This window comes from Larus michahellis, chromosome 8 (assembly GCF_964199755.1).
Source record: "Larus michahellis chromosome 8, bLarMic1.1, whole genome shotgun sequence".
NCBI classification, from domain to species: Eukaryota; Metazoa; Chordata; class Aves; order Charadriiformes; family Laridae; genus Larus; species Larus michahellis.
The window spans coordinates 18829991-18844966 of NC_133903.1; the positions used below are offsets into that span (position 1 = coordinate 18829991).

Here is a 14976-nt window from a genome sequence, read left to right on the forward strand (position 1 = left end):
TACCAGGACCTCGCTCTTCTGATAACTAAAAAACTCTCAGTTACGCTGGGCTGGTCTCTCTCTATCTGTTCTTGTGCAGCACTCTTTACTAGCTTAATAAACGGCTCTCTTTCCCCATTTCTTACAAAAGACGCTTGTATTAATACATCCTAGAAGACCCCCAAACATCACATTTTCCCCCCAAAACATCGCATTTTTGACTCCTGTTCGGATTACAATGCCTTACAAACCAGTTTCTTCTGTGCTGCCGTTCCCTACTCAGCTGTTCCCCACCTTGTACTCACCCATCTGACTGCTTCCTTTTATATCTACTAGTTTTCATTCTCTTTGCCAAATTACCTTTTTCCGACGGAGGAGAACTCCTCCCGTTTATCACGCCGCTATTCCAACAGCGGCCCCCCTCTCTTCTCCTTCCCTCCGCCCCCTCCAGCTCCGGCCCGAGGGGCGGCCCCTGCCCCGGGGCGGTACCGCGACCTGGCGGCGGGGCGCGGCGGAGGCCTCGGCGGGGCCCGGCCCCTCTCCCCGCTGCGGGCGGGGCCGGGGGCGGTGCGGGCCGAGGCATGGCGGTGGCGGCGGAGAGGGGTGAGCGCTGGCGGGGTTGGGAGGAGAACGGCCCGGCGGGGCGTCCCCGGTCGGGCCTGGCACGCCGGGGCCTGCGGGAGGGCTGGGCCGAGGGGTGAGGCGAGGGGCGAAGCGGGGGAAGAGGCGAAGGGGGGAGAGGCGAGGGGCGAAGGGGGGAAAGGCAAGGGGCGCTGAGGCGAGGGGTGAGGCAAGGTGGGTCGTCTCTGCCCCGCAGGCTCCTACAGGTTCGTGGTGCTGCTCTTCAACTGCCTCCTCACCTTCGGCTCCTACTTCTGCTTCGACATCCCCAGCGTCCTGCAGGAGCAGTTCCAGGGGGTAAGTGCTGTGTTTTTGCCAGTGCTGCAGCCTGGCAAAAAAAGGCAGAATCAGCAAAACGGAGGCCTTGGTCGCTAGTGGAGTTGCAAAACCTTCTCTTACAGTGTCAGCATAGGAGTTGCCCTCCAAGGTCTTCTGTTCCAGGTGCTGGGGATGAGGGGTTGTTACTGGCACGTTTGCTGTGAACAAGGTGCACAAAGCTGGGACAGGCCGTGAGGGGTTTGAGTTCTCACTGCTGCCTGCAGAACTGGAAATCTCAAACCTGACCTTGCTCGGTGATCGTCAGCTCTCTGTCCAAACGACTGTTACACCAATGAAGTTCAGAGTTGGAATAGCATTCACACCACTCTGCACCCAGAGACAGATAGAACTGACCCTTAGTACCTACGCTGGACTGCAGGACTCGCCATGTTGGAGACAGGAGAGTAGAAGAGATTTTCTGGGTCTACAGATCAAACCCTCCTGCAGGTATCACATCACACGTGTTTGGTAGCCAAAAGACAGAGCCGTGCAGGGAGATCACAGGAGGACTCTGTTGTGTAAAAACTGTTCGGATTCTCAAATGCCAGAAAATCTTGTTGTTCAGGGTTCACACTGATATCCTAGTTGATTTTTGAGATTTCTTCAGGGATGCCGGAGTCCCAAAATTCTCACCTGAATTCCTGACAGAAATTCTTACTTGACTCATTTATCTGTCATTATTGCGTTTGTTGCATGTCTTTTGAGAGCTGGTTTTACTCATGTGTGCCATCTGCTGGTGGATTAGTATGTGTAGGCTGAGAGTCACTCTCTTGTTTGTTTGTTTCAATAGCAAGGGCAGAAATACATACAGCTTGCATGTAACTTGATTTTTAAATGCAGTTAATCCCTAACATTCAGGCAGTGAACTCCAGGCTAAATTGAGTGCGGTTTGTCATTGCAAGCAGGAGTAAAAAGGAAAAAAAAAATAGGTCAGTATTTATTCTTTGATCATGCAAAATTTCCGTAGGTCTGTGGGAGAAGAGTCAGTTATTTATTTATGGAGTATAGGAAAGATTATGTTGTATTTTGTTACCTAGGTAACTTTATAGGGTAGTAAAACCACGCAGTATTTTTTTTTGTGTTCGGTACTGTGCAGACAGTGTTTTTCATCTGTTGACGCTCTCATTATATTTTCACTCTGGGGAATTTGGCCTGTACCCGTCTTACACAAGTGGTCCAGTGGTAGTCGGGAGAATCTAAGACCCATGCTTGCAGTGAAGACACTTTGTTCTAGAGAATTGTTTCCCTGCAGCCTCGGACATTTCTCCTACAGCAGACCCGAGGTGTTTGTAAACACGATGGCTGTATGAAAATCATGTGGTTGAAATCACGCTTTCCTTGTGCTTATTCAAGACATTAAGTTTGTGCTGTCTCGTGTGGAAGACCTAGTGTCCATGTCCTAATGCAGGGAGGTTTTTAGTGGTTGGAAGATCTAAGGTTTTTTCCTGATCATATGGTGTTGAGGAGAAGCTGCTTTTCAGTAGCAAACCCGACGTTATTAACTCGTGTTAGGACCACCAGTTTCCTACTGTTCAGCAAATGCTTTATAGGTGTGAATTAATACTAACGACTGCTAAGTTTAATGTTTACACGCTGCTTAAGACTTCATAGTATGGAATGAAGCGTCAGATCAAGCTAAACTATAGCCAAGAAACTACGGGATCAAATAAACCTCATGGTGCAGTCTCCTGGCTTTTCTTTTGGAGTGAAATGTGTATAAAAGTGCTGAGCCCCTGCAGCTACTGCCACAGAAAGGGAAAGAGAAGACGTGAGATGCCAATGGCCAGTCATTTCTCATTTGGCGAGGCCTGGCTTCTTGGGAGAAGACCCAGGTCCTCTAATTCGTGGTCGTGGAAGTGGGAACTGAGCAGGAGAAATAGAAATCTAGTAGGCAAGAACTTCATTTTTAGAGGAACGTGTGGGTTTTCATCTGTGTCTGCTGCCTAACACAGGCTCTGTGACTTGTTACGCAGAACTTGACCTGCCCCAATGAAACCCATCATAACAGCACCAGGCATAATGGCACGCTGGAGTGTGTTGAAGGCTTGGGAATGACACCTGCACAATACAATTTGCTGTACGCGATCTATGCTTGGACGTAAGTCACTTTCCTCTTGCCTCGGGGGGGTGGGGAGGTTTGCTAGTTGCTTCCCAGCAGTAAGACATAAACGTTTCTCTCCTCGTTTTCTCCTAGGAATGCGGTAGTGGTTATTCTGGCTGGATTCCTGATTGATAAACTAGGAAATCGCTGTAAGTTCTGAGGATCAATGAATTTATTCTTGTCCTGAAGTGGGATTTCAGGCTGTTCTTTTGGTGCAAAGGGATGATCAAAGGTTCCACTTCAGTAAGATCAGAGAGCTGGGAGAGGAGGGACAGCTTTGTGTGCGGAGTGCATGACAGTTAGCTGAGCAGCTCCAGGAAGGCAACTGAGATGTTTTCACCCTTTGACTGCTGACTTATCTGAATTTACCCAGCGGCGCAGTAAACGTGCTTTCCTCTGACACATGGGTAACAGGGAATAGTGTTATCTGTTTTCGATGGGACAAACGGATAGTGTTCTGTTCTCTGCTCTGACATTTGTTCTGCTGTGTGCCATAATCTAAGGCCCAGCAGTCCCAGCAAATGCAGTTAAGCTCCGTCTCTGTATCACAGAGGTAGACGTCTTACAGATGGGGAGACTGAGGCACAGAGGGGATGGCTTGCTCTAGGCCATAGTCTGTAGTGGAGCTCAGGACAGAACAGGGGCTTTATATCTGAGTCCTCTCTCTGACTTATTCTGCCCCATGCCTTCCACCATGATAACATCATCATTATTTTGAGGATTCCCAGGTCATTTTATGAAGAGACATGAAAATAATGAGGGTAAACTGACGGAAACCCACAGGTTTACTGGCATGTTTTGAGGTTGCTCTTTTGCTTTTTGACGAAGAATGCTTTTGTCCTGATCTCAGCATGTCTGTTGAGGTTTACGTATTTTTTTTTCTGTTTCTCCCTAGTTGGTGTCTTTGTTTTCTCTCTGCTGACTGTGCTGGGATCATCAATCTTTGCTCTAGGCTCACATTTCAAGGGGTCACCATACCTCCTACCCATGATGCTAACAGGAAGACTGCTCTTTGGCTCTGGGAATGGGTCGCTTACTAGTAAGGAATTCACATGCTTAATTACACCTCACCAGAGGGTCATGATACGTTTTTATTTTGCCTCCTAGACCTTTGTCCTACCAGTCAGCTTCACCTGCTCTGCACCACCAATCCACGTTGCTAACAACAACACTGCTCCTTGAAGGGTTGCATGGATTTAATGTGCCCCAAAATGTTTAAAAGTCTTCCCCTCTAACAAGTTTGTTCTCCTCCCAAGGGTGGAGACTGACATGCGATTGCTATGCCTTTGGGGTTATTTTTGCTTGCCTTATTTGAGGGATAAGTTTGCCTCCCATTTCCCAGCATGATTTAGTATGTTTTAAAATGGGCTGCAAAGTCGACACATACTACCTCTGTTTGGGATGTGTAGGGGTCTCAAGCACGCTAGCTTGACAGGCTGTGTTTGTTGCTTCTGTGCAATGCTCTTGACCAAGCCTGCCTGTTCAAGAGAGGATTTTTGTCTTCTCCAAGTTGTGCAGAATCGTATCACAGCCTTCTGGTTCAAGGGGAAGGAACTGGCACTGGCGTTTGGACTGACTCTGTCTTTCTCCCGTCTTGGGAGCGTCCTCAACTTCTTCTTCACCCAGCAGTTTGAGGCAAAATTTGGAATGCAGTGGACACTCTGGGGAGGTAAGTTTCTTTCGTGCTTTGGCCTTTTCTTTCCTAGACCTGAGGCTGGCTTGTTTTGTCCAGTTATGAAAAGTACCTGAAAGAGACAGTGAAGTTAGCAGGAGGAGGCACATTATTTCCCACTTTTTCCTGTTGCTTTCTGTATGCAATGGAGTAGTGTTTTCTTCATTGGTTCCTGAAAACCCTCTCTAAAACTGTAGCGTCAGCCTGACGGTTTTGTCTGCAGTTTTTTTTTGAGATATTTTAACATCTGCAGCCGCAGGTAGTCAGTACTTAGTGTAGGTTTACTCCCAAGGAATGGGCACTTCAAAGGGAGGGAATCTAATCTGTTTGTTCTTCTGTGTTTTAGCTAGCAGAACATGGGGGTTCTGTAGCAGTATCTGTATTGGTCTCAGCTTCAGATGCCTTGCACGTGGACTGATCAAAACCGTAGGTTTAAATTACTGTGAGAAGCAGAACCTGAACGACACATTTTTTAGTGTGAATCTGTTCTAGGGCTCATATGTTCAGAAGGTTTGTGTTTCTGTCCTCTCTTCGGTGCAGTGAGATGGGATCTGTCTCTAGTGGAAGAGATGAGGATGGGGATGAGAGAAGGGGTGACCTGTTTCACAGTGCAGTTAAGTAGTGGCCTTTGGGTACTCTGGTGTGCTGGAATGGTGATGTTAGGGAGGCCTGCCTCAGGGCATCAGTTATGATAGGAAAGTGTTATTTCCCAAACAACAAAACAGTATGGGCCATCACCCCAGAGAAGAGAATGCATACGTGAGAGAAAGCTCTTGCAGAAATTGAAACCCGTTACTCTCCTCTGATTCCATCTCTCAGAGAAGAAACTGTGACGGGCATGGTGTGTTGCATCCCACCTGGCACTTAGTTTTGTGCTCAGGCATTTGCAAGCACAGCACAGGGACTTCAGTAGCCCATGAAGGGATAAATACATCAGGCAAAGTGTGTATGCATCACAGAGATTGTTTTGGCTCTTTGGAAAACAAAACGGATACAGATCTCTTTCTGAGAGAAGGATGTTTGCAGCAGATGCCCATTGCCAGACTTGCTTCTGGCATATCCAGAATAATCTGACTCACTTCTCTGGAGCCGAGTGTGCTAGTGGGTCAGATTGCTGTAGAACCGCAGTAGGTCACGTAAACCAAGAGCTGCAACTTGGCTTCCAGTAGCAGCCTGTCCCTGATACCTCTCCTGCTTAGGGGGCTGCGGAAGTTTCTTAATATCTGGCTCGTTTTAACTTTGGGTTTGTTACAGACAGAGCTGCTGCAGTTTTGAAGGCATTCCGGCCACGGTCCAACAACGCGGCTGTCTCTTAGAGATGGCTGGGGCTGTAGCTTCGCTGGCCGCAGGCAATTCTGCAGGCGTTGGAAGCTTAGTGGACAAAGAGCTCAAGGACTCTGACGGTGGTCAGAGGTAAATTGTCCTACTGTATGGCTGCAGAAGGGAAGGCTGTTAATGTTAAGAGAAGGCAGGAGCAGGAGTCCCAGAGAATTCTGTGTATTGCCTGCAGTCGGTTTTGGCGTTCAGCTGTCTCCACACTGAGGAATTTCTAACACCTCTTGTGTCTTTTCCAGGTACCCTGCTCTGCGTGCTCGGTTTTGTTTCAGCCCTCACCGTCAGCGCGCTAGATAAAATGGGCATGAAGCAACTGGGCTTGGATGGGGTTATCCAGCAAGAGTCCAAAAAAGTGGTATGTTGTGCACAGCCAGCTTTTCCATCTCCATCTTTGAAAAGCCTGGGGCACACGAACACTGCTTTTGCAGCGCAGGGAAGCTTGCAGCGGTAAGAGCTGATCCTGGCCAGAAGAGGGTATTAACACCACTTGGTTAAACCTTGCAGATCAGTTCTTCAGCTGCCTCTGAGGAGATGGCATCTGCAAGCCACCAGACAAGTGGAAATTTTCCGTTTAGAGTCTATGTATTTGCAGCCTTCCAGAGAGCTGGGTTAGCGCTCTGAACGGCAGCACTTTCCTGAGCCAGTTACTTCTTGACTGTAGGTGGCTCAGAGGAGGATTTTGTGCGTAAAACTAGATAGTAGCCACTGCCTGGAACTGCTTTCTGGCTCACAGGATCCATGATAGAAAATAGCTAATCTGGTCGGTACTCAGCTGTCTTTTGCCAGCCCTTATCTTCCATTCGTCCTGGCATTCTCCTGTCTAGGAACAAGTATTACAGGCAATAAGTTGCAATTTTTATGGCACTTAAATCTGTTAGACCTCCTCCTTCTCATGACAGTATGCTTGCTGGTTTCTCTATCTCAGTGTTGTGGCTCCTGTTTATGCTCTATCTTTCCATCGTGTTTCACTTAAGGTTTTGCAGTAGGCTCTTAATAGAACCTGCTTAGAAATAAGGAGGCTTTTTTGTTTTCTTTACTGAGTAGTATTAAAGAAGGAATGCTTTGGAGTCAGCACATGCCAAATTTCACTCAGAGGTACCTGAGCTGCTTCTCCATTCCCTTTTACCTGCTGTTACTTCTTAATTTTTTTGTGGCCTTCAATGGCTTGCAGAAAGTGACATTAGCGTGAAGCTGAAGACTATTTCCTGGTGAGTGTGGACACATCTTCTCTTTGCAGCGGATTCAGGACATCCGTCGACTTCCCCTTCGCTACTGGCTCCTGGTCCTCACCATTATGTTCTTCTACAACGGAGTCTTCCCCTTTGTGGCAGATGCCAGGTATCGCTCTATGGCTGTTATCTCACTGACTTCTATCAAGCCTATCGGAGCCTTGCAGGCTCTCTGTTTCGTCTGACTGGGAAATATGGGGGCAATATGCTTGTTCCTTCCACTCAGGAAACAGAGAAACGTGTCTTTAACGCCTAAAGATTCGAGGGTTCTTCAACCCTTCTTTCCTTCAAAGATGAGGGAGGCTTCTGAAGGGAAGCAAAAATAACTTAAAGGGAAATGATTCATCCAACATTTAAAGCCTGGAACACTGCTAGAGGAGGATCAGAAGGATTTGGGAGAAGCGGAAGAAATACTTTATTTAAAAAATTGCCCATAGACCTTTCACCTTTGTGATAGTCCAACCAAAGTGGCTGTCTTTTGAGCTGGGTGGGGTGATAGCTTCACAGCCTGGGGCAGTTCTGCCCTGCACTTCCCGCATGTTGTCTGCTGTGTTTGGAGCAAAGCTAAGCCTGCATCAGCCTGGGTTTGTAAGTGAGAAAGCCTTGGCGTCCCAGTGCAGGGCTTACAGACTTCTGGTTTTTATGCCTTCGTTTGCTTAAAACAAAGCAGCAAGCTGCCCGACTGAACTGGGACGCCTGCGTCTGTCCTGTGGCTCTGCCACAGACTTGCCATTTTGCTGCTTTCTCCCTGTTCGTGGATGATGCTGTTTCCATCACATAATAAGTGTGAACTTTTATATTAGCAAAGGCCTGCAGTAAAAAAAAAAAATAAAATTAAAATTATTTTGGTAGCATTTCATTAGTGATGTACAGTAAGCCGCTGTGACATTGGGAGTGAAGAAATGTCATCAACATTGTCGTAACAAATGTGCAAGTGAGCTCTTAGTAGTAAAATAAAGACATCCACGATGGCAAGGATCATGAAGGCCTTGATAAGATGCGCTTTCTGCCAGTTGCCGTCTCATTTTAACTGAAAACAGTGTCTGTTGATCACACAGAATCCTCGTTTCCTCAATTCTGCCTCTCTGCGGAATTATTTTTTTACTCTCTGTGGAGCAAAAGTTCGGGCACCAAGAGTCATGTTTCACACCTCTTTTCTAACAATAAAAGCCCGTGCTGCTTCCCAGGCAGAAAAAAGAGTGGTCCCGAGGCCACTGCTCTTTGGCAAATTCTGTTGCAGCAAATCTCCAGGGACCAGCGTCCCTGGTCCATACTTTGCTGACAGCACAGGCCAGAGAGGCTCATTATTGTTCATGGTGAGTAGCCACGCAACGAGCCAAACCAGGTTCGAGCAGCTACATGATCTCTACGTAAACTAGTCTTTCGAAGCCCTTACGACTGACTGTGAATTCCGTAAAGAATCTGAGTAAGTTTTAATGCCATTTTTGTGTGTCCCTAACAAAAGCGAAAGGCTGACTTCTGACAATGAAAACAAAACTTGGTTTTCTGCTTTAACCAGAAGTCTCCTGAAAGGTGCCGAGGGGGAATGCCTAGTACTTCTAAAATGCAGGTGTTCCGTTTAAATGCTGGTCTTTGCTGCTGGATTATTTGAAAATATTTTTCTTGCCCCTCAGTATTCTCACCCGTGGGTCAATAATGCGTTCTGCCTCTTCAAAGAGAATGTATAAAAAATCCAGCTGTATCTTTTGGACAAGTGACGGCAAATTGCCGCTTGTGAGCTGTGCTGATGTAATCAAACACATGCCCGACTTTAACCTGCAGTTTTTACTCGGCACTTGCAGAAGCATCTCAAAAGTGGCCGTTTAAGCTACTGGCTTCTCTATGGTGTGCGCCAATTAAAAAGAAAATAAAACAACAAAGCCTTGGCACTACAAACCAGATGGAATCAAACTTGTTTACAAGTCCTCTCGTTAAAAGCCTTCCTGTCCATATGTTTGTGCTCAGAGTTACTTTCTGTCAAAATAACCAGATCAAGCATCCTAATTATGTCATTTCCCCCCCCACTTTTATTTTTAGCAAGTTTATCCAGGATAAATATTCTGGTTACAGTCAGCAGGCAGCCGCGTATATTGCTGGGGCAGTGTACGACAGCTCCCTCCTCCTCTCTGCAGCAGTTGGCATATTAATTGTGAGTACCCAAAACCAGAAGTGCTTCCTGATAACTTTTTCCTCGGGTTTTTTTTTTTTTTTTTTGAAATGTCTTTGTTACAACCCCCTCACTCGGAATTTAGCCTGTTGTGGCTGAACAAGCAGTCCTATAAATTCCTTGCAAACTGCAAGATGCATTTTAGTCTGAATTAAATTACAATAAATAACGTTAACCTGTTCTTCCCTCTGTCCCTTACTTGTGCTGTGGTAGCATCAAACCATGGTAAAGGGCTGTATTTTTTGCGAAGGCTGAGACCGGAACAGAAAGGATCGGGATAAGCTTTGCAAGTAGATGGGAAAGGACAGCCTGCGTGTAATCAGGCCCTGTTCTGTCAAACTCTTCCTTTCCTTATTTCCCTGTTTCTCAGGACATAAAGGGGTGGGTTTTCTCCCCCTTTATTAAAGCCTGCCGTTTTACATGACTGCTGGACACTGATTCTGACAAGTGTTTCTGTCTGGGTTCGTGAGTACGCAAGAGGAACTAGTAAGAGCTGGTCTGCTGCAGTATCAGCAACCAGGAAACGACGTGTTGCGGCCACTCATGCCAGCCCACTTTGGGCAGCCGCGCGTGTCGCTAGGATTGGCGGGAAGCAGGGACCCCTGGCAAGAGGCCTTCTGTTTGTTTCCTTTACCAGGACTATGTTGGACTGAGGGGCGTCTTCGCCGTCGGCTGCGCTGCGTTGACTCTGCCAGTCTTCGCTCTCCTGGCGTTCACGTTCGTTCCTCCGTTAGTCTGTACCATCGGGTTGGGGATTACTTACTCCTTTGCTGCTGTAAGTAAGTTCGCAACCCCGCTGCTGTAGTTGAGTGGTTTGTGGCTGTGCTCCTCCTGCATCCCAGATGGTGGACGTCACCGCCCGCGTGTCCTGGTGAGCAGGTTTAGCAGCCACAGTTTGAAATCACTGGCTCCCCAATCCTGAAGACTTTGGTTACCAACAAATAACCCCAAAGAATCAATATGGAGCAAAAGGCCAAGCAGAGTAAGGCACCATTTGATACAGCACGAGGCATTAATCCATTTATGCTTTTCCACCTTGAACGTAACACCCAATTCTTCTTTGGGTCTTACGAGCTAAATCCTCAGGTCTAACTCCCCTTCGGAAATCTGGAGTCAGGTTATACCAGTTTCAGAGAACACGTGTTGTCTGTGCTGGCTCAAGCTGCTTGAGAAGGATGCGGAACAGTCTGGAACCAGCCAGTAGGCTGTGAGGGATAAATACAGATATTTTGAAGAGAAAGTATAAATATTTATTTAGTGGGAATAATTGCTTTTTAAACCACTGACCCTCTAACACCTTTAACCAAGGCTTTGAATTAATTCCTCTTCTCATTACTCCTACCAGGCTAGTATGTGGCCGTCCATACCTCTTGTGGTCCCCCAAGCAACTTTAGGGACAGCTATGGGGCTTGCAACTTCCGTGCAGATGGTTGGAGTTGGCCTTTCCAATCTGATCGTTGGCCACATTCTAGGAACAAAGTCCAGGTGAGAATGCTTTCTTGTTTTTTTTTGTTTGTCAAGCAGAGGCCCCAGCAGTGCTTCAGTAGGTGTCTGCAACCTGGTGCTGCGAGGAACTATGGAGGTGCCGTGAGTATCTTCAAGTGACGACTTGTTCTATCCTGTTCTGGCCTTTTCTAGTGAGTTAAAGATCCCCCTGTGGCGCTGGCAACAGATGATGATCTTTATGTTGGCAAACACTATTGCGTGCATTGCTGCCTCCGTTAGCCTCAATGTTGCGGACAAGAAACAGGTAAGCGTGACAAAAGGGGAAGACCAGACATGCATCACTGAGTTGCTTTTATCGGTACGATAGCTGTTAGCTGTGGACGGAAGCAACTCCCCCCACGTAGAAATGGGACCGCATAAGGAGAACTACCTGCCACAACATTGCTGCAGTACGTAGTAGTCTTGCCCCGGATCAAGCTCTTGGTGGCTGTGTATTTTTTTACAAGGAGGCGAGGGGACGGGCCAGGACCCAGCTGGAGCACAAATATGTCTGTGCAGGAAGAACAGTGCCCTCTCTGTCACTAATGGCTGCTTGGAATTTCCAGGGTGGGACACTGAACCGAACAAGAAAGGGCGCACCTGTGGAGCAGGAGGACAGAGACCCTGCAGATGCAGCACCACTCCTCGACGATGACCCCAGAAACGAAGGCTCTGTCAGCTGAACCTTTGCAGCAGGAGAGCAATGAGAGCTGCCAGACACCGCACTGATCGCCTCTGAAAGTGGATTTTTTAGCCCGTATATTTTAAATATCTTTAAAGGGAAGCGTGAAGGGAATTGTCTACAGAAAGGGAAAGTTTCTGCTTTCTTAGGTCTGGCACACAAGTGAAAGGTGTCTGCTGTATGGTTCTGAGGCGTTCTCCAACGTACAGAGACCTGCGTGGGGGAATTTAAGAACTGCACTGCAGCGAGTGACACTAACCTAGCTGAAGCTCGTGCATAAGCTGTCGGAGAGTGGTGTTTTCCTCTGCATCAAAACGGCCCACGTAAGGTGTGCCTGTCGCATCCACCACTCTTTCTCCCTCACGAGAATCCTGTGCACCAGCACTTGCTAATCCACGCACCTCAGCAGGCCTGCTGCTTCACTCACTGCTCGAGATCAGCACGCAGCTTTCACAAGTTACATATCCGTGCAAGTGACACCGTCATTATTCTTTAGGCAGGAGCCTGAATTAATCAAATTGATTGCCTTTTGCCCACAAGCCTAGCTTAATTACCTGTTACCTTGCTAGAAATGCTTCTGTTTGCCACGCCTATTCATTTGCCTTCAAAAGCATAAAAGGGTTTGATCTGAAATTCTGTCCTTTAAAGCAGGGTGCTCTTACTCACAAATGCTAGAGGCTTATTTTACTCAAGCAACTGCTCTTGTCACTATGCAAAAACGCTCACTCAGTGTTTACAAAAGCACAAAGGATGCTTTAAGAATGAAGTAAACTTTAACGTAGCCAAGTACAAGGAATGCTGAAGTGAATGACTTATGTTAAATTATTATATATCCTTAAGAGAAAGAGCAGCTCTGCTCAATTTGCATTTAATATAAACACTGGTAGATTGAAAGCAATTTAGGCATTGACAGCATCCAGTGAAGTCACATTTTAAGTAGATGTCGTGGAAGACAAATCCACCCATCAAAGCAAAGTTTTCTTAAACTGATTTACAGAAGAGAATGCGTTCAGAGAACAACGTCTTCTAAGTTTCAAGTTACACTCTGAATTCGTTTCAGGCCACAGACAATTAAAGGATTTCCCTGTCGGAGTCTGGTGCAGCAGAAATTTGGGGGTGGGGTGAGAAGTCACAGAACTGCAAAATCAGACTCCTTTACTTTGGCAGGGACCTCCTGAGACCATCTAGTCCAGCAGCCCCTGCTCAGGCAGGGTCAGCCGGAGCAGGTTGTCCAGGGCCACGTCCGGCGAGAGTTGGAGCATCTCTGCAGGTGGAGACTCTACAGCCTCTCTGGGCAACTGTGCCAGCGTTTGAACCCCCTCACAGTAAAAGTGCTTCCTTGTGTTCAGGTGGAATTTTGTGTGGTTGAATTTGTGTCCATTGCCTCTTGTCCAGAGAAGGGTCTGTCTCCCTCGTCCTCCCTCCCTCCCTCCTCCCCAGCAGGTCCTTAAACACACTGGCAGGATCTCCCCGAGCCCTCTGTTCTCCAGGCTGAAGAGCCCCAGCTGTCCCAGCCTCCTCTCCTAGGAAAGGTGCTCCAGTCCATTTATCACCTTCGTGGCCCATCACTGCACTCCCTCCTCAAGTCGCATCTCTCTCTAGAGACCCCAGATCAGGATTCCATATTCCCTGTGAGGCCTCACCAGCATTCTCGCTGGTAAATAAGCCTCCTGCTAGACTGTGCCTTGAAGTAACGCCCCTCAGGTGCCGGTCCCTGTGCTGCTCTTCAGGGCTGAAATCCTGCAGTTGCATTTTTTCATAGTCAAAAAACACCATGGTGAATTTCCAAATGCCATTACGGAAACCCACATGCAGCAGTACTGTACACTGGTGTTGGAGGTTTGTGTACAGAAGAAAGTATGTGTCAAACAGATGATTTTTTTGTGTCAATACTACCAACACCTGGCTTAAAAGCAGTGACTCCAGCCTGCCTGGCAGGAAGCCATCAGCTTCCTCAGTTTATAGACCATACGATGCTGCAGCTGAACTCAACCTGGTTGTTCCCGTAAGGAGCACTGGGATACCCACTGAGAGTCCTGTACTTGGTTCTTCATAGGAGAAGCTCAAAAGCCAGTCATTCCTGTTTGCCATCCCATAATCTACGTCAAAATTACCAGAAGAGAAACTTTACTCTTCTGTTTTGAAGAGTTGTGACACACTTTCCTTAGAATCTGCCACCGGTTAACAAGGTTCCTGACGATGTAGTGCTGGAAGTCTCACTGCCTACTCCAGGAGCTTTTGCTGTGAAGCATTCCCATGTATTTCCTACATTCCTGCCTACGAGGAGAAGTTCCGTTGGCTACAGCGGTTGTTGTGAATCCCACTGTACAACGATCCCTGTGCACACTTTTAAAAACCCTTTCATCTACTCTGAAGATGGTGGGAGATTCTACTGACCTTTGAGTCTGTTGCACAAAGACCACCTCTAGGTTGGGAGGATTCTACCAGAGCCTCTTACGGGCAAAGAGTTGTTCTTAAAAGACTGCTCGTGTGCCTTTCAGCTCAGAATAATAAAGCCTGAAGCTGATTTAACAACAGCAAAGAGGCAGAGAATGAGCCTTCCTGCTCATCTCCATTAGAGTTCATCACCAGCTTCCTGTTACTCCTGTTTAACTGCTTTTTTACATTAATTACTCCACTGATGACAGGAAAGCCACCTTCACTTTGCCTGACTACGGTTCTTTCTCGACACCTGCTCTTGAGATGCCAAGCTCGCTTCTGAGAACATACCAAGCAATTGCATGGCGCTCTACTTTGTTTAAGCATCATGAAAACAAAAGGGTGGCATTCACAGAGGTCAGCGCGCTGCAAGAAATGGGAAGAAACAATCAGCTGGCTTTGTTTAATATCCGTAGTGCTGCACCGATGGTGTATACAGGTAACCGAACCCCCAGCCCTCGCCCTCTCCCCAGCCTTGGGCGACCCTGGAAAGGGTAAGCTCTTTTCAACAATATTCTTTGGCAGAACCTTCCTCCTGCGCAAGGCACAGTGGATCGCAGCTCTTAAAACATAAACTGTGAAACCTGAAAGTGAACTTCAGTTTAGGCAACGCACACTGAGGTGGGTTTTTTTTTTTTGCTGATCATGCTCCAGAGCATGCTCCCAGAAGCCAGAACGTTGAACACTTTTACAAGTGGAGCACATGCTTACCCGAGTCTGGGGGAGGCGGCAGCGGAGGAAGAGCCATCATCTTTATGAAGAACCCGGCACAACACGAACTACCCGATTACTTCCCATAGAGCTCTATGCTTCTGATACGCTGACACAGAGCTGGTTGTGTTTTGGCTTAAGTGGCAAATAGCACATACCCAGCAGCAGCACGGGAGGGATCACGGAGACCAAAGGCAGCATTGCTACTATTTAAAATGCATGCAGATGGAGAAGGAA

At 47.4% G+C, this 14976-nt stretch overlaps 1 protein-coding gene across 4 annotated transcripts; it reads left to right on the forward strand.

Annotated features, from left to right (window-relative positions):
* The first annotated feature begins 465 nt into the window (after positions 1 to 465).
* On the forward strand, positions 466 to 12942 carry LOC141747321 (lysosomal dipeptide transporter MFSD1-like). 4 transcript variants are annotated; one of them, XR_012588674.1, is made up of 15 exons: positions 534 to 582; positions 797 to 897; positions 1002 to 1365; positions 2892 to 3016; positions 3113 to 3168; positions 3915 to 4058; positions 4530 to 4688; positions 6266 to 6381; positions 7264 to 7364; positions 9293 to 9404; positions 10060 to 10197; positions 10768 to 10907; positions 11061 to 11172; positions 11474 to 11917; positions 12757 to 12942. XR_012588674.1 is itself a non-coding variant. In XM_074597424.1 (14 exons), the coding sequence occupies exons 4-14, from the start codon at positions 2970 to 2972 to the stop codon at positions 11588 to 11590; spliced, it is 1242 nt and encodes a 413-aa protein (XP_074453525.1). In that variant the 5' UTR covers positions 540 to 582; positions 797 to 897; positions 1002 to 1365; positions 2892 to 2969; the 3' UTR covers positions 11591 to 12942. The 4 variants fall into 4 exon arrangements, 2 of the variants coding, with proteins under 2 accessions (XP_074453524.1, XP_074453525.1); XR_012588673.1 differs by lacking the exon at positions 1002 to 1365 and having other exon boundaries at positions 466 to 582; XM_074597424.1 differs by having other exon boundaries at positions 540 to 582; positions 11474 to 12942.
* The last annotated feature ends 2034 nt before the right edge of the window (positions 12943 to 14976 follow it).